This window comes from Stenella coeruleoalba (assembly GCF_951394435.1).
Source record: "Stenella coeruleoalba genome assembly, chromosome: 5".
NCBI lineage: Eukaryota > Metazoa > Chordata > Mammalia > Artiodactyla > Delphinidae > Stenella > Stenella coeruleoalba.
The window spans coordinates 74670699-74691896 of record NC_137150.1 but is presented as its reverse complement, the minus strand read 5'-3'; the positions used below and the strand labels follow the sequence as shown (position 1 = coordinate 74691896).

The following is a 21198-nucleotide window of genomic DNA, read 5'->3' as shown; positions in this document are numbered from 1 at the left end:
ACATCCATATGAAAAAAAAATGAACCTCAACCCACAGCTCTCACTGTATACAAAAATGAACTCAAAGTGGATCACAGACCTAAAACTATAAAATGTCTGAAGGAAACAAAGAAGAAAAGCTTTGTGACCTTGGTAGAGGCAAAGATTTCTTAGATGATTCACAGGATAAAATTTTGATGAATTAGACTCTGTCAAATTAAAAACATCTGCTCTGGGCTTCCCTGGTGGCGCAGTGGTTGAGAATCTGCCTGCCAATGCAGGGGACATGGGTTCGAGCCCGGTCTGGGAGGATCCCACGTGCCGTGGAGCAGCTGGGCCCGTGAGCCACAACTACTGAGCCTGTACGTCTGGAGCCTGTGCTCCGCAACAAGAGAGGCCGTGATAGTGAGAGGCCAGTGCACTGCGATGAAGAGCGGCCCCCGCTTGCCACAACTAGAGAAAGCCCTCGCACAGAAACGAAGACCCAACACAGCCATAAATAAATAAAGTGGAAGCCTGTCTACAACAAACATTAAAATACAAGAAATACGAGCTTTCTTTAAAAAATAAAATAAAAAAATAAAAACATCTGCTCTTTGAAAGATACCACTGAGAAAACGAAATGACAAGACACAGATCGGGAGAAAATGTTTGCAAAAAATAAAAATCTGACAAAGGACTTGTATCCAGAATGTATAAAGAACTCTCATAGGCCAATAACAACACAAACAACTGAACTTTAAAAGCTAGAGACTTGAAGAGACATTTTACCAAAGAAGAGATATGGATGGAAATAAGCACATGAAAGGATCGTCAACAACATTAGTCATTAAGAAAGTGCACAGGGCTTCCCTGCTGGCGCAGTGGTTAAGAATCCACCTGCCAATGCAGGAGACACGGGTTCAAGCCCTGGTTCGGGAAGATCCCACATGCCACGGAGCAACTAAGCCTGTGCGCCAGAGCTACTGAGCCTGTGCTCTAGAGCCCACGGGCCACAACTACTGAGCCCACACGCCACATCCACTGAAGCCCCCGTGCTCCAGAGCCCACGCTCCGCAACAAGAGAAGCCACTGCAATGAGAAGCCCGCGCACGGCAACGAAGAGTAGCCCCTGCTCACCGCAACGAGAGAAAGCCCGCGCACAGCAATGAAGACCCAACGCAGCCAAAAATAATTAATTAATTAAAAAGAAAAGAAAAGGTGCACATTACATTCACAATGAGATGCCATTAGATAGCTATGCCAATGGCAAAAAAAAAAAAAAAAAAAACAGCCCTGAAAATACCAAGTGCTGGAAAGAATGTGGAACAATCACAACTCTCATAAATTGCTAGTGAGAATACAAAATGTTTTGGCAACTCTGGAAACCAGTTTGGCATATTCTTATAAAGTTAAATATACAATGACCATCAACTCAGCAATCCCACTCTTTGGTATTTATCCACGAGAAATGAAAGCTTATGCTCACATAAAAACTACTATGCAAATATTTATATAACAGCAATTCGTGATCACCAAAATTTAGAAACAACCCAAATGTCCATCAGGTGGTGAATACACAGACAAACGGTAGTACATCTCTACAATGGAATACTATTCAGCAAGAAAGAGGAACAGACTGCTGATACACACGACTCGGATGAATCTCCAAAGCACTAGGTTAAGTGAAAAAAGCCTGACTCAAAAGGCAACTTACTGCCTAACTCCATTCAGAAGATATTCACGGAAAGACAAAAATAGAGGGACAGAAAACAGATTGGTGGTTGCCAAAGGCTGACTGCAAAGGGAGAAGTCAATAACAGACGGGTATTGGGCAACTTTCTGAGGTGACAGAAATTACCTCTATCTTTTTTTTTCATTTCTTTTCTTCATCTATATGTTAATTGTCGGGGTGGCTCTAAGTTGTTATACCTAAAAAGGGTGAATTTTACTCTATGTAAATCATCCCTCAATACACCTCACTTTAAAAAACGCTTAAAGAAGTATATACATCTTTTGACTCGATGATTCTACCGCAGGAGACTCTATCTGCAAGAAGTATTCTGAAGTACGCACGGCAGTTATTTTTACTAATAGTGACAAAACAGGAAAGAGGTGACCACCCTACCAGAATACGGGAACGGTTAAGTAAACCGAGATCTCTCCTTTCCACCATTAGAAATTATGTTCATAAAAAGTATGAAATTATATGTAAACATGTATAATATAAAGTGAAAAACAAAGAATACAGTACTGTAATTACAGTGTGATTACAAACTATGGAAGAAACAGGCATCACTCTCCACTAAAAAGAGAACAGAGGCTGAAACAAAATATACCATAATGATGTTGGGATTGAGATTAGAGGCAGTATCTTTTTTTTTTCCCCAAACTATCTTTAATAAGTGCTACTTTTAAAAGACTAGGCTTTGAATGCTGGCTCTGTCATTTAACTTTTTCAGCCTCCTTTTCTTCCACGCCAGCTTCTCAAGGGGCATGCAGGAACCTAAGGAGGGTGACAGCAAGCAGATAGAATAACGTGGAACTTGGAAACTTGAAAGTGGGCATGGGAGCTTTTTGTCACTACCAACTACCTGTGCAGCTTTGACCACAATTATTTAACATCTCAAAGTTTTTTCTTGTTAGTAAGACAGGAATGATAATACTTAACATTTATTGTTCACCTCCACTATTCCATCACATCTTCACTGCAACCCTTATGAAGGAGGTAATACATTGTCATCTTGCAGATGAGGACACCGGTGTTCAGAGACATTAAGTCACTAGCCCAAGGTCACTGAACCAGTAAGGACCAGAGAAGTCAGATTCAGAGGACCTGCCTCTTATCCGCAAAGCTAACTACCCAATCACATAGGGAGAGCCGAGCGTGTGTAATCATTGAGATAGTTCATCAAAGTACTTGGCAAGCTCTCAACTAACGACTGCTGATCCAGGATAAATGTTTGTTGAATTGGAATATTGCATCTGAAACAGAAATAGCTCCACAAATGAAGAGTAGCATGGCTTAATAATATTAATTCTGTCTTCTCCGAAGTGGACTCTTGTTATGTAAGTGACGTTAACAAACTTGGCCCAGAGGTCGGGCTGCACAGAATGAGATGCTTATTCATTCACTCAGCCTTTTGGGCTTGGAGATTTTACAAGCACTGACTCCACAGAGAATTTACAATAGAACTAATTTTCCTACTGTCTGCTTGGACTATCTTGAAGTCTTAAGTTCTGTATCCACGTTTGGGGCAGAGATCAGTAGTGGGAAAGTGGATTTTTTTTTTTTTTTAAAGGAGTAACTACAGAATGGAGTGTGGCATGGGGGCCAGCATACGAGAGCTTTGGCACAGATGAGGCTGAGTTCAAGGGTTTGCTTTTTGAGACCCTAAGTCAGTCACTTCATCTCTCTCAGCCTCAGTTTCTTCCTCTGTAAAATGAAGATAATTCTACTTCGCAGGGTTGATCCTAGGTTAACAAGTATTTAGTACATAAGACACACTAAAAAAGGGGTCTATAGTCACTACTCTCAGACTAGTAATGACTTTTACATTCCTTCTCGTCTCCTTTTGCTTCTTGATGTGTGAGGCTCCACGGTCACTACAGGGACCATGAAGGCTTGCACACCGAAAAGTTTAAAAGCCTTGTATTAATTAAAACCACAGTGAGATTCTACCACACACCTAATAGAATGGCTAAAAATTAAAAAGACTTGGCCACATCAAACACTGGGGGAGATGTGGAGGAAACGGAACTGGCGGACACTGCCCATATGGTTCTAAAATGATACATGTACTTTGCAAAACAGTTTAGCAATTTCTTAAAAAGTTAAACACCTACCATATGACCCAGCCCTCCCACTCTTAGGGACTGACCCATGAGAAATAAAAGCCTACGACCACACAAAGGCTTGAACACATTTATAATAGGCTCCATTTATAATAGGCAAAAACTACCAAATATCCAAAACAAGCCAGATACCCATCTACAGGTGGATGAATAAACTGTGGTGTATCCACACAAGGGAATACCACTCAGTAACAAAAGAAGCGATCACTCCTTAGCACAGATGACACTCAACAGCACACATGAATCTCAGAACAGTTGTTCTGAGTGAAATAAGCCAGGCCAAAAAGAGTATACACTGGATTTCTGAAGTTTTAACGAACGCAAACTCATGTGTAGTGACAGAAAGCAAAGTAGTGGCTGCCTGGGGAAAGGGGGCAGGAGACGCAGGAGGGAGAAATGACAAAGGAGCACAAATACTCTATTTGCGGGGGAGAAGGATATATGTTCGTCATCTTGATTACGGTGAATATATATCTCACGGGTATGTATAAATCTCAATATTTGTCAAATTGTACACGTTCAATATGTGTAGTTTATTATACATCGATCATACCTCAGTAAAGTTTTTTTCAATAAAGGCTTGGTGTGCTCAGAAAGTCATTCAAATACAGTAAATTAGATGACCAGACTGAATGTCAGTACTGTGCTGGGAATACCAGTTATGCATATTCCTTTGTTCGGTGGCAGTGCCCACAAAGCAGCTGGGAGTGTGGGCTCGGATGAACGGCAAACCTCAGTTCATGCCCACGTCTTCCATCAGCTTGTCTTTATGACACTGGGCATGTTAATCAATCTTTCCCAGTCCCAGCTTCTCAGCGATAAGATAGAGATAATAGGGCTTCCCTGGGGGTGCAGTGGTTGAGAGTCCGCCTGCCGATGCAGGGGACACGGGTTCGTGCCCCGGTCCAGGAAGATCCCACATGCCGGGGAGCGGCTGGGCCCGTGAGCCATGGCCGCTGAGCCTGCGCATCTGGAGCCTGTGCTCCGCAACGGGAGAGGCCACAGCAGTGAGAGGTCCGCGTACCGCAAAAAAAAAAAAAAAAAAAAAGATAGAGGGCAGAATAGGGTTGTTGAGAGGATTAATAGGGTTGTTGAGAGGATTAAACAAAATGATACACAAAGAGCACATCCCGCTCAGTACCTGCAGGCAGTAAACAGTCAAGAACCGACAGTGATTGTCCTCAGTATTTCCATGGAGCCAAAAATCTGTGACTTAAATCCAGAAACACATGATCTTATTTTTGGATTGTAGGGTTATGGGTGATGTTTATTTCCTTTCTGCTCTCTGCATTTTCTAAATTTTTAGATTGAATGTATTCTCTTTTTATACAAAACTATTTTAAAAGGAAAAAAAGACAGACTGATTTGTTTAGCTAAACTTTTCTCCAAGTCTCTGGGTAAAAACAAGATTTTTAAAAGCCAATCTCCTAAACATGACAGAGGTCAGCCCTCAGATGAAAATGTCACGGGTGGGCGGGACGGAAATGCGCTGGACTCCGAAGCCAGAAATCCAGCATCTGGCCGAGCCTGCAGTGTACCTGCCTCCTCTTCAGTCAAATCTGTGTCAAACCCACCACAAGGTCTGTTCCAGCTGTCCAACTCCCAGCTCCCACGTGCTCAGGTGAGCCACGGACACAGGTCACAGGACTCGCCTCGTCTGTTCCAGGCGCTCAGTGTCTGTTCCACAGCCCTAGTATGCCTCTCCGTCATAAATAAACAGGCATCCGCATCCCCCTGGCCTCTCCTCTGGTCTTAATGCTCTCAGGGAAGGAGTGCTCTCCCTCCCCAAGGAAACGCAGCCCCCAAATCCCACCCTCTCTGGAGCACCGTTCCATCCGTCAATTTCCTCTGCGTCCTTTCCTTGTGCCTGAAGATATGCTCACGACCCACTTCTAATAAACACTCTGTTTTTGACCCAACATCTCTCATCACCTGCTAGTCGTAGAGGCAGACTGGCTGCCTCTATTTCCTCTCCCCAGCTCCATAGAACCCGACTTCTCCACACGCCCCTACCGTCTCTCTCACCGGCGGCTCCCAGTCACCCGCCTCCTGCCCCCACACGCACAGTGGTTCTCTGCCCCAGCTGCATGGAAGGTCCTCAAGGGAGCTTCAACTATGCTAACGCCCGGCGGTTCTGATGTGACCTGCAGCCCGGCCACAGGGCCTTCTAAAGCTCCTGGGTGAGCCTACTGTGGCGCCAACGTTGAGAACCTCGAAGCTCACGCTGAGGTCCTGCCGCCAGCCCCGCAGCCATCCTCTGGCCTTGCCCTCCGGCCTCTCTGCTGCCGACCACGGCCTCCTTCAAGCCCTCCTGCCCTTGGCTTCCTGGACACCGCACCGTCCGATGCCCCCGTCCCCTACGGCTGCTAGCAGATTCCACCTCCTCTCCCGGCACTGGATGAGGTCAAAGGTAACACTGTCCCCGAGGAGATTTACCCAAGTTCATGCATCTGCTTGGACAGCTCGCAATTAATTACCTCTCCCACTTGACCTCCTTCCTAAGCTTTAGTCCCAGGTCTGGACCAAGAGCCAGACACGTCTGCCGTCACCCAAAACTCAACTTCTCCAAAGCTGATGCACCGTCTTCCCCTCCAGGCTTCCCCATTGCTGACAAAGGGACCATCAAATGTTTTATCTAGAAAACTTAGAATTATCTTTTTCATCCTACTTCCCTGGTCCCACCGCAACACCCGTCCAGTCTCGAACTGTCCATTCTGTCTTATAGTCCACTCCCGTGGCCTGTGTCGAGACAGAGCCTTTGGGCAATGCTACACGTTTTACCCTCCTTTTCCTAAGCCCACTCTGGGTGAGCAGGCGAGGCCCAAGGCTCACCCCTCTCCCAGCCACCAGCCTGCCTTCTGCCACCCGAGGGTGATGTGTTCTGTGACCTACGTTTACTCCAGCTGTTCCAGGCGAATCACACACGTGCACAGGAGACCATGCTATGTGAAAAGCAGCCATCCACAGACTCTGGACACACGTGTCAGAAGTAATGAGTGGTGGGAGGAGCTGCCGCCAAGCCCAGAACCTCTGACTCCGTCCACTCCCAGGAGGCAAACCCTCTGGTTTTGTACGGGCCACCAGTCCAATCTGTGCTGGGGCCAGAGATGACTTTCTCCAGTTGGAAGCTCAGTGGAGAACTTACCAAACTCTGCTCTGTCCTCAGAAAGCAGCAGAGATCTGGAGCTGAGAGAAGACAGGAAGGGATGTAGAGGCCAGAATAACAAAGAGCACTGCACCTGGCACATACTTGGCACTCGGTGAGGAATGAGTAGTAAGTGGATACGTGAACAAGATCAGGGTTGGGTAACAAGAAAACCTCCCTCACAATGTCCAGAAGTCTTCAATCACATCACTCCCAATTCCACCAACTATTTATTATGCTTTGCAATCCAACAGACATCTTCTTTTAATCATGTAAATACGGCAAGCAGTAAGGGGCTAACTTAAGTGAAAATATTTCATCAGATCACCTGTCATGCACTGAGATCTGAGAAAAGTAATGGGAATTGCAGAAAGGGTGGCAGCAGGGCCATGGAGATCATCCAACACGAACTGCAGAAGGGTGGAGGAGGGGAGAGGGGCCAGGTCAGTCAGTGGGATGGTTATTGGAGGCCCTGGGCAGCCAGGTCTGGAAGTCAGCCTGGGGAACCTGGGATCCTGAAATGGCAAAGAGAGAACAGTAGTCCATGAAAAGGGGAAGCAGAATGGAAGTGGAAGGCCAGGCCTTACAACCTCTGAGAAAATAAATACAAACTGGATCCTCCCAAGAGTGAAGACAGACTTGCTGGCTTGTTCCCCTCCAACATGTGGCCCCAGAGACAGTGAAATAATGGCTAGGGAGTAAGGATGTCATTTCTCTGTTTGAGGATATGAAGCTCTGGCCTGTGCGGCAATTTGGTTTCTGGGGTTGGAACGAGTCACACGCAAGGGGCTACACGGTCTGACAAAGAGGAAGGTCACTCAAAGGCCTCCGTCCTCCCCCGCCCACCTCCACACTGTCCCTGGGTGCCCTTGAGCTGCCCCACCGCACCTGGATGTTTACCCACTTGGCAAGGTGGCTCCGTGGGGAAGCCATCGGGAGTGGAAAGCTTTTCTGGGCGCCAGCTCCAGGCACGCTGAGCTTGGCACACAGAAGGGGTGTGCACGGCAGAGTTCACGGTCACGCAGCTTAAGAGGGTGCAGTGAGGACCAGACAGGCTAGAAGGAGCCACTGTAGAACAAAAGCACCAGTGGGTTACTGGGCAGAAAAGCTGCCTCAGAGGAAATAAGTAGCCCCTGAAGTTTGGAAAGAACCTCCGAGGTTGGCTCATCCACGTTCCACCCGTGCAGGGCTCTTTCAACCAGCACCTCCCCCGCATGGGCCTGGGGTCCCCACTCAGACTCACCGCCGCATCTGGCAGCCTGCTCCACAGCTGAGCAGAGGTCTTCCCTAGAAATTTCTCCCTTGTCTTGAACTCTAACCTGCTTCCCTGTGGCTACCCAGGCTCATCCCCTGGAACAGCCCTCTTCTGCAGTGATGTCTGAGGTCAGGTAACACGCTTCTTCCTGTGGTGTCTCTCGTCTTGGTCCACCTTTAACCGCTCCTCAGAGGTGTGGTTTCTAGCCCCGGCACCACCCACTCACCCCTCCCTGCTCTCTAGCGTCTGCCTTAAACACAGCCCCAGAGGCACACGCAGGTCCCTCGATGCGGTCTGGCTGCAGAGGAAGGCAGGGCTGGGGCTGCGGCCTGCGGGCCCTGTAGCGCACGGCCCGTGTTTGGCAGCCGAATCTTCCGACAGGCTCACAGAAGCCTGTGGGTCCCAATACCCACGTCCTAGTGACTTGCTTACACACAGGGACCACGGCAGAGCATGACGAGTGTGAGAGAGATGCTCACGGATGCCCCGTGGGAGGGTGCACGGGAGGGCCTGGAACACCGATTCCTGGGAATCTGAGAAGAGCTGACGCCCCACCCAGCGGCCTTAGAGGACACGGGTGGTGGGGCCCACCCGAATACAGCCTGGCTTGCTTGTTCTGAGACAAGGCCCGCAGTACTCTCTCCGGTAAACAGTGTTCAGTACAGGGGAGGCCTAGATCAGGATGCCGTTTCAGCGAGGACAGAAACACTAGCTTTAAATGATGGGCTTCTCTGTTCTCGATGTCAGTCAGTTAAGTAAAATCGATGGCCACCCAGACAGCTGGATCCTCCAGCTGGGTGTCAACACAGCCCACGGGCCTCAGTTGTCACTGAAGAGTCACCAGCCACGTGCTCCCTCACTGCAAAAAGGAAGCACCATCTGAAAAAGTGTCTCCACAGCGCTATCAGGGAGCGCTGAACAGAACCCACGGTTCTGAGACCCCGTGAATTATAAATGAAAAGGGGGTTATCAGTGTTCCCGTGTCACAGATGGGGAAGCCAAGGGCAAAGACAAGCAGGCTGGGCTTCCCTGGTGGCGCAGTGGTTGGGAGTCCGCCTGCCAATGCAGGGGACACGGGTTCGTACCCCAGTCCGGGAGGATCCCACATGCCACGGAGTGGCTGGGCCCATGAGCCATGGCCGCTAAGCCTGCGTGTCCGGAGCCTGTGCTCTGCAACGGGAGAGGCCACAACAGTGAGAGGCCCGCAAACCGCAAAAAAAAAAAAAAAAAAAAAAAAAAAAAGACAAGCAGGCTCACCCAAAGGGCTGGGCTCCAGCAGCGCACCGACCGTGGGACAGTACCCGTGGTCTCCCTAGAAAACCCGGAGGCTGCCAGAGCCATGTTATAACTGTTTCTGATAAACAGGAAACTCTTAGTTCCAGAGAACAGCGGTACGTGCAGCTGTCTTTCCCGGGACAGAGTCAGTCCTGGCTCTACCACTGGCAAACCGGGTCACGTGGGAAATCGAAACGGTTCCTTAGAGGAGGACTTTGCCTTCTTTGGAAGCACACCCCTCCCACTTCTCCACTCTTGTGTGGCCACAAGAGACGGCAGGTCATCTAAGGTCAAGGCTGAGAACTCCCATCTTTGGAGCCGGGAAGGTGGGTACAGTTCCATCTCTGGCTGTGTCATTTCCAGCTGTAAGACCTTCGAGAAGTTACTCAACCTTTCTAGGGTTGTTTCCTTATCAAAAGCAGACAGTACAACCACCTTCAAAGGATTAAGTAAAACAAGCCCCCCTGAGGTGCTTGGCATAGAGCCTGGCTCTCACAAAGCAGGCAGCCAAGAGTGATCAGTAGCGTCATCGCACCAGAGCCTCAGGGCCAACGACGGGGAGGCAAAGAGACCAAGGTGACCCTTGAAGGGGAAGAACACTGTGATTCAACCACTGGGTCCTACCAGGGCCAGATGTTCTATAGTGTCCGTGCACTCCGCCGGTACCTTAGATTGTCGTATAGGCATCTGTTGTCCAACTGCAGTGATGCTCCCGGGGACAGGAGCTGTGGCTCAGTCATCTGGGCAAGCCTCACAGCAGCTTGTGGGGCATCTTGCAGACTGTAAGTGCCCAACAAATTTCCAGAAGTCAAAACTAAAACACTCTGTACACTGACCTTTCAGGTAAGCACACAGAGAGAACAGGTCTGGGGAAAGAAATGAGGAAGGAAAGGGGGCTGACCTGACCAGCCAAGGGGCAGACCCTACAGCAGATCTGAGCTTGGGGACTAAGGAGTCTTGATTCCTACAATGCACTTAAGGAAAAATAAGGCTGAATTCTTTCTGTAATTCGCTTCCCCAATCATGTGGACATTCAAGCCTATTTCTGTCACTTTGTAACAGTAAACACGTTCTCACCAGTAGTTTGTTTCTCCCGTTTCCGTCCATGCTTTGCAATGAGAAATCTTTTTTAAAAATCTGTCTGTGGTTCAACTTAAGACGGTCAAAAATGTCAATATTCCTTTCCTTAGGGAAAAGAAATCTCGGCCCATGACTCAGGATTTAGACATTCATCTAGAGCCCAAGCCCTAACAACATGCAGTAGAACATGTCTGACGTAGACTCTATGCAAGTCCAATCTGAACTAAAGAAAAACGTTTGTAAATATGAGACTGAACCATATGAGTTTTCTATTTTTGTAGGAGAAACTATCAATGGTCAAATATTAAATTTCATTGATAGTCACATGTCCATAATTCCACATGGTTCCATTTAATGTTTACAAATGAGTTGTTCTATTTCCTTTCTAGTGGATCTGAAAGCTCAAGTCGAATCCGTGAGGAGGGGGACTTTTTCTCATCTTTTTCTAATTTTCTTCACCGTACCTGCCACTGAGCACTTACTGGGCACACAATAAACATTCCTGAGCTGGAAAGCAGAAGCAGCAGCTGTGAGCGGGGCAGTGAAGCCTACAGCACAGCTCACGGGCAGAAGGCAGAACAAGGACACGTCCCTCCAGGGACTAAAACAGTCGAGTGATTCAAAAGTACACAATAAACCAAAACCATGTGCAAAACAGAAAGCCAGGGAGGACCTTTACCACCTCCGACAAAAGCACGGCCCGGGCACGGGCGGAGCGCCTGCGTGCCCACCCACAGCCCCACAGCCTCACGTGGGCTACAGGGAAATCCAATACTCTCACGGGCTTCACAAAAACACCGAGCCAGAGGAAGAGCAAGCAGGGTGGGTTGCATTAAGCCCCAGAAACCGTGGTGCAACTTGCTGGCACAAACGGCTCACACATGCCGAGACAGAGAACCCAGACTGCGTGAACACAGGACTTACGGGGGCATCCCCTCGGAGGGCATGAAGGCGTTAGGGGCCGCTGCCTTCCTTGAGGAAAGGAAGGCAGTTTTCTACGTTGCTCAATTCACGCGTGGAAAAATGACAAGTCTCAGGTCTAAAAGAAATCAGGCCACAAGTCCGAAGAGGCCAAATCAACTCCGGGGGAGGCTGCGCTGAGCGAAAACCTCTCCCAGCCGAGCCTGCCTCCAGGAATGGGGAATTCTCCACCCTCTCCTGGTATCTGCAGCAGCCCCTGCCTGGCCTGGAGCTCAAGCCTGAACCAGGAGAGACAAAAAGCAAAATCCAGGGCTCTGGGCAAAGGGGCACAATGCTGTGACGAGTCCTTTGCACTGAGGACAGTGCACAGCTGGAGGGCATCCTGGACCTCCTCCCGTCCAGCCCCACCTCCCTGCAGCCTCCAGAAGAGCACTCAGGCCGCCACAGAGCCGGTTAGTAGCAGAACAGGCATAGCTTGAATCGGGACAACAGGACTCTGAGTCCTCTCTGCTCTGCACGGCACTGTCGCTACTTCCCAAAGCACCCGGCACAATGTAATAGACAGGGCTTGGGCTTTAGAATCAACTGGATCTGGTTCAAATCCTGGCTCCACCCCTTTCCAACAGTAAGTAGAGTGAACCCTGTGACACTCAGTTTCCTCACCTGTAAACTGGGGACAAGTACCACCAATACACTGAAGGACTGTTGTGAGAATCAGAGATAGTGTATACAAAAGAGCTGGAGCACGGATGACAGTAGAGCAAGGGCAGCCATCATTGTGTCTCCAGAGGCCCACAGAGTCTGTATTCCTGCAGAAAGTCTTGTTGGAGGAAGCCGTTCCTCCAGCCCCTCTGGGGATGTGGTCGCCATTTTAGATTAGGATGCTCTCGCCAGCCAAGGAATAAAGGACCCAAGCCACACCAAGACTTTTCACTCAGCAATGCAAATTTACTTCGTTTGCTTTAAGACTTACTTATCCACCTATTTCTGAGGACACACAATGCTTTAAAAACTTAATAAATAACGCAACATTAGATAATCAAGATTAAAACAGAAAGGATAAGAAGGATAAATGTTAGGGGGCTAGAAGATGAAGCCAGAAGGGAAACAGGCTGGGTTGCAGGGATCTGATTTTTCTGTCTGACGGGAGAAAGCAGCCCATAGAATCCGTGTGGCCAGGACGTACCCAGCCAGGCTTAACTTTACAGGGAACTTCTTTAACCTGAGAGCCATGGAGAACAGCAAAGCCATGACTGACAACTCAGAGCTCCTGGACCACCCCGCCCTCTGTCTTCCCAGGGCACCAGCTCTCCCTATTTTGGGAGAACAGGAAAGCGGCCATGGTTCCAGTCTGAACCATTCATCACACCTGCACCTACACATTTTCAGAATAAACAACTTAGACTCAACTTCTAGAAAAGTCCCAGGAGAGCAGTAAAAGCGGTAATGGGAGAAACTATTATTCAGACCAAGAAAAAGTATAAACAAGTTTAATAATAGGTTTCGAGGTAAAGATAAGAAATTATGGGTCACGGCATTCCCTCATCCCAACCCAGGCCGGTACAGCATTGGGAAAAATGCCTGCACTGGTGACAGAGGGGTTCCTACTCTTCAACGGCCTCTCCTAACAATGTGACCTGCTGGGGGGAAAGATGGCAACTGAAAACTTCCACTCGTGGAAGCAGTTCTACTTCCTAAATCGAATCCTAAGTAGAAACAGACTGTTTCCTTCTTTTTGCAAAGAGCAGCTTTCCAGGAAATGTAAAGTTGGCCTTGGGGGTGGGATTTAAGACCAGTCATGGGAGCATTCCATACCCCTAAGTCCCTAAAGTTGGTAACTAACAGTCCATCCAGGGAAACCAGAGTGAGACTGAAATCAGAACAAAGAGCCTCCTGTGGGCTATGAAGCAGGCCTGTTATCAGCTCCGTCTCCAGGGCATGGGGTCAAAGGAAGCGGAGCGTGCACTGCTGCCGGGGCTGCCCAGCCAGCTCCAGCCTGCAAGAGACGCCTCTCCAACTGCAGAGATTACAGGCCTGCTGGCTCTGTCACATTCAGTTTTCAGGATTAAGAGGAAGGGCCTTTAATCTGGGCAAATCAGGAGAAGGCAGAAAAGTCAGTCAACGAAGTAAGGCATGCTTAGGGCTTTTAAAAAAAACTTTAAAAACCTAATTATCACTGGAACAAATGATATCTGGGATTTACTTCAAATAATGGGGAATAAACTGGTTAGGAAGGCAAATGAAACAAGATTGGCTACAAACTGGTAACTGTCCCAGATGGACCATGGGTACATGGGATTTTATTTCACTATTCTCTCTACTTTTATATGTTTGAAATGTCCCGTTACAAATTTTAAAAATCATACCTTATTTATTGTGAAAATTTAAGTAAATATAAAATAACACAAAGAAGAAAATAAAAACCACACCTAATCCTATCACCAGAGACAATTGCTGTTAACACTTTGGTCTATTTATTTCCAATCTTTTCCAGATTTTTCTTTCTTTTGTTTGCAAAATAGGGTCAGACGTCTATGCTGTTTTATCACGTGCTTTCCTTTCCTCTCTTAATTTATCTTAAGTATTATTCAAGTGCTCAAATATTCTTTTAGAGTGTGATTGTTATAGCCTTTCATCAATAGACAGGCCATAATCTATTTCCAATATTTAGCAACTATAAATAAGGCTGTAGTTAACCAGGAAGATGACGTTATAAATAGGTGATTTCAAGTGAGAAAGAAATTGCTTGATAGGTACCCAAACACACACTGACAGCACAAAGGAAAAGAAATGGTGAGAATAAAAGCTGGGATCTCATCGACTGCGTAATTCCAAGCAATTAGTAACTTTCCAGGGACGCCCCATGACAAAGGCCAAGGTGGGGAATAAGAGAAAAATGCCAAAAGATATAAAACCGAAACACACACTAAAGTGCCTCTCAGACCAACAATAATTCGTAACCAGGTGCGGGCACTGAGTTGAAGAAATCTGCTTTGAAGCACTCGAGTCTTGAAATACTGAGTTTTCAAAGGGAAGGATATTTTCATGGGTCTGGGATGGCACAGGAAGGTTCTGTGGGCTAAAGAGCGAATCAAACGGCTTCTCGTGGACCACCGCGCCTCAAGCATTCCATCATGCCATTCGGATTCATCTAATTAAACAGAATTAATATAACTGGACAGTGCGTAGGCTTGTCACTGGGTTCTTCCCTTCAAGCCTTAAAAGACAATTTCCTCCCCCGGAAAGAAAACCCACAATATTCCCACGATGGGGAGATAAGAGGGATCTCGTGTTTTCCCTGCACTATTTGTTCCTGCCAAGAGTGGATTTGGCAGGAAGTCCCTGAATATAACACCCCATACAATCAATAATCTGAATGCCAGTCAAAAACATAATTTTTCTTTCTGAAGGAAATCCATAAACTGTCTATTCTGTGATGCACTTGAAAGATTCAGAGCTGAACACATTCTAGCTGTGTCCCGTCTGGCTTTCTTGGGCTGCTACGAAGCATCAGGGGTCTCTGAATCAAACCGTTCTGCTCTAGCCAGCGGCTGGGCAGGGGCCGCTCTGCAGCCGTCCTGGGTAGGGGGTCACTGTGAGACCGTCCTCTCCGGGGTGGCCCCAAGGACACAGGGACGGGCAGAAAGGCAGTGGGACCAAGAAGAGGACTGAGGAAGCTGTGCTTTCTTCACATCTTTCTTTCCCCTTATCCCTCCTGTCTACCATTTCAGTTTTTTATTTCGGAAGGGACAACCGTGACTCTCTTTTCATTTTGCCGAGGACCAAGAGGAGGAGAAGTGAATCTGTGACACACTAAACACAGGCTCTCTGAGGTCAGACGTGCGGCCTCTCCAAACTGAGTTCTAACCTCCTTACCCAGCCCTCCCCCAGACATGAGCATCCCAACCACCGCCCTGTTGCTGAGCCCACCAAAATGGTCAAGAAAGCATTACCAATTATGCATGGTATATGGTGACCACTATGGAAAAAATGTTAAAGTATGTGCCAGAATAGCAAATTCAAGAGTGATATTTATTTTTATCTTTTGTTATTGTTATCGGGCTGTCTTGATATAGAAAATTATGTTAAGAATAAGTTATTACCAACATCCCATTTACATATTTTGCTGAGATTGGAATGTCTCAAAGCATGAGTTCATTTCTGACCTAAGTCTGTGTCCTCCCCTCTGGATTCACATATCACAGAGAAACACGAGAAAAACAAACAAACAGAAAGAAAACCAAAGATGACAAGCGCTTCTCTTTTTAGCTGGATTCCCCAACAGAGCACTCTTTAATGTTTACCAAAATTGGGCCATAAAATTCTACAAGATTCTATGCATATGGCTTGACCTTTTCTGCCCCCTGCTCCCTGTCCCCAAAAGCAGCAAAAAGCCAAACATAGAAAAAAGGAACATCTGTCTGCTGGCAAAGACAACATCCCATTGTACACAGCCACACCCTGACACAGACACACACCAGCCCTAAGCCACCCCTGCACGCCAGCTGGTTTGACTTCTGTAGATCTTCCCAAGGGCCCACCGAGCTCACCCTCTGATGCAAGAGTGGACAGGAGGCCACAGGCTGTGATGGCTCAATATCTGCAGGCAGTGCCAACGCACATCACCCACACCGACACCTCTCCGTCGACCTCCCACGCAGGGGCAGAGCCAGAAGGGAAGGTTACCTTGCAGACAGCCGCCTGGAGCACTGCGTCAAAGCCGCCCTCGGGGGCATCGCGGTTCCGGGACACCCTCTGCTTCCGCACTTCCTCGTTGAAGCTGTCCACTCTGTCTGTGAGAGGCAGCAGATGGCGGAACCCAAAGGAGGGGACACAGTTTGGGAATAGCTTGTAACTGGAGAGAAAGAGGAGAAGAGTCACTTTTCCTTCCTTGTCCCAAAATCTTAAACAACCAAGTAACTCTGCATTTACTGAGTGCCTTGAATGGCACCAACGAATACTCAGCACCTACCACACACCCCTGGGGCAGACACAGTGGGGGAGCACAGAGAAATAACCTAGTCCCTACTCTCCAAACACAAGCTCTAAACTGCGGGCGAGACAGCACATACCAGGCTGTAGGTGAATGAAATGGACAAATGGGTCGTAGGAAGTAGCGGTTAACAGTGGGCTACCGCGGTCAGAGGAAGGTGTCACGGAGGCGCCCTGACGCGGGCCTTGGAAGATGCAAGCGCCTGGTGGGACAGGCACCGCAGCCTGGGTGGCACCGAGGGGAAGGAAGGCTCTTACAGGCTGAGGAAGGCGGGCCCTGTCGAGTGAGGGCAGCGTGAGCAGAGTGACTCTACGAAACCAGCCTCTTACATCGACTCTGCTGCTGCCACGTGATAAAGGATCACATAACCCCTTCGTGTCCACCCACTCAGAGACCACCAGGACGTGCTGGCAACCGAGCAAACACTAAATGCAACAGGAATGAAAACGTTCTGTTTCTTCGTTCATTTATAAATACTGGAATGATAAAGCATCAGCTCTCCTAGACGCAAAGAGAAATCACTGAGAAGCAAACCATCTTCGAATGGAAAATGCTACCTGGAAATCTGGAAAGAGGGCAGTATTGCACCTCAATAGGAGGTTAATGCCATGTCTTTCTCCTGAATATTGGGTGTTCTCATCTTCAGTCTGCAGTGCAGATGGCCCCATTCCTGGAGGAAGTTACAGCCCAATCACATCTGCAGGAGTTTCACTTGGCTATATAACCAATGAAATAGGAAGAGGGGCCTTACATTGTTTCCAAAAAGGTTCACTGGGTAAAAGGGGAGAGGGAAGTGCAAATGCAAGGGCCCTGTGGCAGAAGGGAGCACAGAGAGCCCAAGGGCAGAGGGAGGCCAGTTAGACTGCAATGCAGGGAACAAGGGCAAAGATGAGCTATGAGGAGGCTGGGGAGGCAAGCTGGACCAGACTGTGCAGGTCCGTGGCCATGTTAAGGAAGCCTCTCTTTCAGAACTAAGACAGAAAGCAAACACCAACAGAGAGGCATGAGGGGAAGGCTTCGTTACCTACCCAATTCAAGCCGTGTGCGTGGGAAGGGAAACAGGCTTAGCAACTCCTAGCAGCTCCTGCCTCACTGCCATCAAGAAGGGCAGCTGGGGCAGGTCTGAGAGGCTCCCCTCCTCCCCGAGAGAGGCAACCTTGGGCTTTCTAAGAGGTTCTCTCATCCCCTCTAAGGGCCTACGGTACCTGCTCCAACAGTCACTCACAGTAAGCCACCTCTGCAGGGTCAACCCCACTGCCATGATGGCCACGGTGCCTCCGGACAGGGAGAGCTGCGAGCAGCTGTCCCCACTTGCCGTCCCTTTGTTTCACTCCCTCCTCCTTCCCCAAAACTCTTCACCCGCCCCTTGTGTTTGCACAGGTCAGGCTCTTCTGTAACCCATGCCACCCAAACTTTCTATTCTCATCTCAGTTCCCCATAAAGACAAAGGTCATGGAAATTGCATTCCCAGCTGGAAGCAGGAAGTGAGCTGAGGTCCCATCATAGTCATCTGACAAATAGATGGGCCCAGGAGGAAGGAAATGTACACAAACTCTCACTCCCCTCCCTCACCCTCTGAGCAACTTCACCCTTCTGTGCTGTGCTGGGCCATGGCTGCGGACTTCAGGTGTTTACTGCCTCGGTTGACGGGGTCGGTTGAGGAAGGGAGAAGAGGAACAAAACTATGACTGCTGGTCAATGAGGAAACCAGGAAAGCTCTGAAAAGCTCAGCTAAATTAGTTCAGCGTTCTTTACCTCTTCCCTTCCTGCAAAGGGGAATAAGTAGATATATTTTTACTGTGGAGAATTACTATTAATAATCAGGAACTAGAAAATGTGTTTGCCAGAGAGAAGACTTCATTGCAGAGAATTTATTATAACCAAACCAGAATCACCTCTTAGTGAGAGGAAAACAGCTTTGTCACACAGGCTCTGTTGAATGTCTCCATAGTCTCTGGAAAACAATGTCAAACTGTGTCTAATTTAAGCCCTGGAAGAGCTGTCTGAGCGACCCGAAGATCTGGGTGTTTGAGGGTCTCATGCCAGGAAGCCCTCCCACCCCCAACTGTGTCTGTGCCACAGGACCCCAGTTCAGGGCCGACTAAATCTTTACTGGATTAAGAATTATGAACCAGGAAGATGAATAAAATATATATGCTTAAAGAGCCTGGGGGAGCATGTATGTATAAAAAGTGAATCCTATTTGCAGATGCTAGATGTAGGCAAAGCCAAAAAACAATCTAATGCTTCAGGACAATACTGTGGACCATGGAGCTGACAGGGCAAGACCTCTCCTCTTCCTCTAAACAAAGAGAACTGCTGGGTAAAAATCTAATCCTCAAAAATGTTAATATGTAGCCAAGACTGGAAGCTTAGCGGGGAAATCCCAGGTGCCAGGAACGGAGAGAAAAGCATTGCACAAATGAACGGACTTCAACTAGGTGGGAAGTGAGCAAGGATCTCCTGGCAAAGGGATCCCCCACCCCCCCACCCTAGCGTGCTGGGGCCTGACAAAGGTCTGGGGCTTGGGGCCAGGTTCTAACAGGGACAGATGATGGACCTCAGGCCAGCGCAGGGCAGAGCACTGGAACAGGGCTCTCTGCATAAAGATGAGTGTTACAAAGAGCTGCCCTGTCACTAAAATCAAACCCAGAAAAATTCCAGCCACTGGCCTGGGAGAGAAGCAAGGAAGATGCACTCTGGGCTCATGGTGAGATGAATCACCCATAAAGATTGTAACTCCAGGCCTAAACAAGTCAGAATTCATTATTTTTACAAGGAAGGAACCCCCCTGCTGAGAAATAAACAGAACTAGTCCCACAGTGAAACCCAGAGGATCCTAGCATCAGGGAACCGAAAACCACCCTGCAGGGACGTCAGTACCCCTGGGGCACGTGATCCCCTAATGGAAAACAACCTCTGATGAAGAGGAACTAATGAAAAAGTTATAGACCCCATGAGAAATAAACTACCATGAAGGAATATCAGCAAATTCAACCAACTGCAGGATCTGCAGTTCAAGAAACAGGTAACACAATTATCTAAAGTACATTAAAACAAAGATATTTAAAACATTCAAGGAGAAGGAAAAAATACCAAAGACTAGAATGGGATATTATTAGGAAGAAAAAACAATCAGAAGGCTATGAAAAAATAGTATGAAAAACAGAAGTCTAAAAGAAAGAACCAAATAAAAAATAGTCACTCAAATTCAAAAATGAAACTTCAGTGTATGGATTAAAAACATTGAAGAACAGGGTACTGCCACAAAAACCAAAATACAGATCAAAGGAACAGGATAGAAAGCCCAGAAATAAACCCATGTACCTATGGTCAATTAATCTATGACAAAGGAGGCAAGACTATATAATGGAGGAAAGATAGTCTCTTCAATAAATGGTGCTGGGAAAACTGGACAGCTGTATGTAAAAAAATGAAATTAGAACATTCTTGGGACTTCCCTGGTGGCGCAGTGGTTAAGAATCCACCTGCCAATGCAGGGGACACAGTTTCGAGCCCTGGTCCGGGAAGATCCCACATGCCGCACAGCAACAAAGCCTGTGCGCCACAACTACTGAGCCTGCGCTCTAGAGCCCGCGAGCCAAAACTACTGAGCCCGCGCGCCACAACTACTGAAGCCTGCATGCCTAGAGCCCGTGCTCCGCAACAAGAGAAGCCACCACAATGAGAAGCCTGTGCACCGCAACGAAGAGTAGCCCCTGCTCGCCACAACTAGAGAAAGCCCGCACGCAGCAACAAAGACCCTACACAGCCAAATATCAATAAATAAATAGACTTCTTTTTTAAAAACATTCTTTAATACCATACACAAAAATAAACTCAAATGGATTAAAGACCTAAATGTAAGACCAGATACTATACAACTCTTAGAGGAAAACATAGGCACAACACTCTGACACAAATTGCAGCAATATCTTTCTCAAGCCATCTCCTAGAGTAAGGGAAATAAAAATAAACAAATGGGACCTCATTAAACTCAAAAGCTTTTGCACAGCAAAGGAAACCATAAACAAGACGAAAAGACAACCTGCAGAATGGGAGAAAATATTTGCAAACGGTGCGACTGACAAAGGATCAGTCTCCAAAATTTACTAACAGCTCATGTGGCTCAATATCAAAAAAAACAAACAACCCAATCAAAAAATGGACAGAAGACCTAAACAGACATTTCTCCAAAGAAGACATACAGATGGCCAAGAGGCACATGAAAAGATGCTCAACATAACTAATTATTCGAGAAATGCAAATCAAAACTACAATGAGCTATCACCTCGCACCCGTCAGAATGGCCATCATCAAAAAGTCTACAAATAATAAATGCTGGAGAGGGTGTGGAGAAAAGGGAACCCTCCTGCACTGTTGGTGGGAATGTAAATTGGTACAGCCACTATGGAGAGCAGTAAGGAGATTCCTTAAAAAACTAAAAACAGAGCTACCATATGATCCAGCAATCCCACTCCTGGGAATATATCTGGAGAAAAACATGATTCGACAGGATGCATACACCCCAATGTTCATTGCAGCGCTGTTTACAATAGCCAAGACGTGGAAGCAACCTAAAGGTCCATCAACAGATGAAAAGATGTGGGAATTCCCTGGCAATCAGTGGTTAGGACTCTGCACTTCCACTTCAGGGTGCACGGGTTCAATCCCTGGTTGGGGAACTAAGATCCCACAAGCTGCGTGGTGTGGCCA

General features: G+C 47.6%; 1 protein-coding gene across 2 annotated transcripts in view; it reads right to left on the bottom strand.

The window, feature by feature from the left end:
• Positions 1 to 21198, bottom strand: part of ITGB5 (integrin subunit beta 5) — a 110888-nt gene that overhangs the window by 51144 nt on the left and 38546 nt on the right. For both annotated transcript variants that reach the window (XM_079922976.1, XM_079922975.1), the window contains exon 5: positions 16176 to 16344. In XM_079922976.1, the coding sequence (XP_079779102.1) occupies positions 16176 to 16344 (169 nt within the window). The remainder of the gene's footprint in view (positions 1 to 16175; positions 16345 to 21198) is intronic.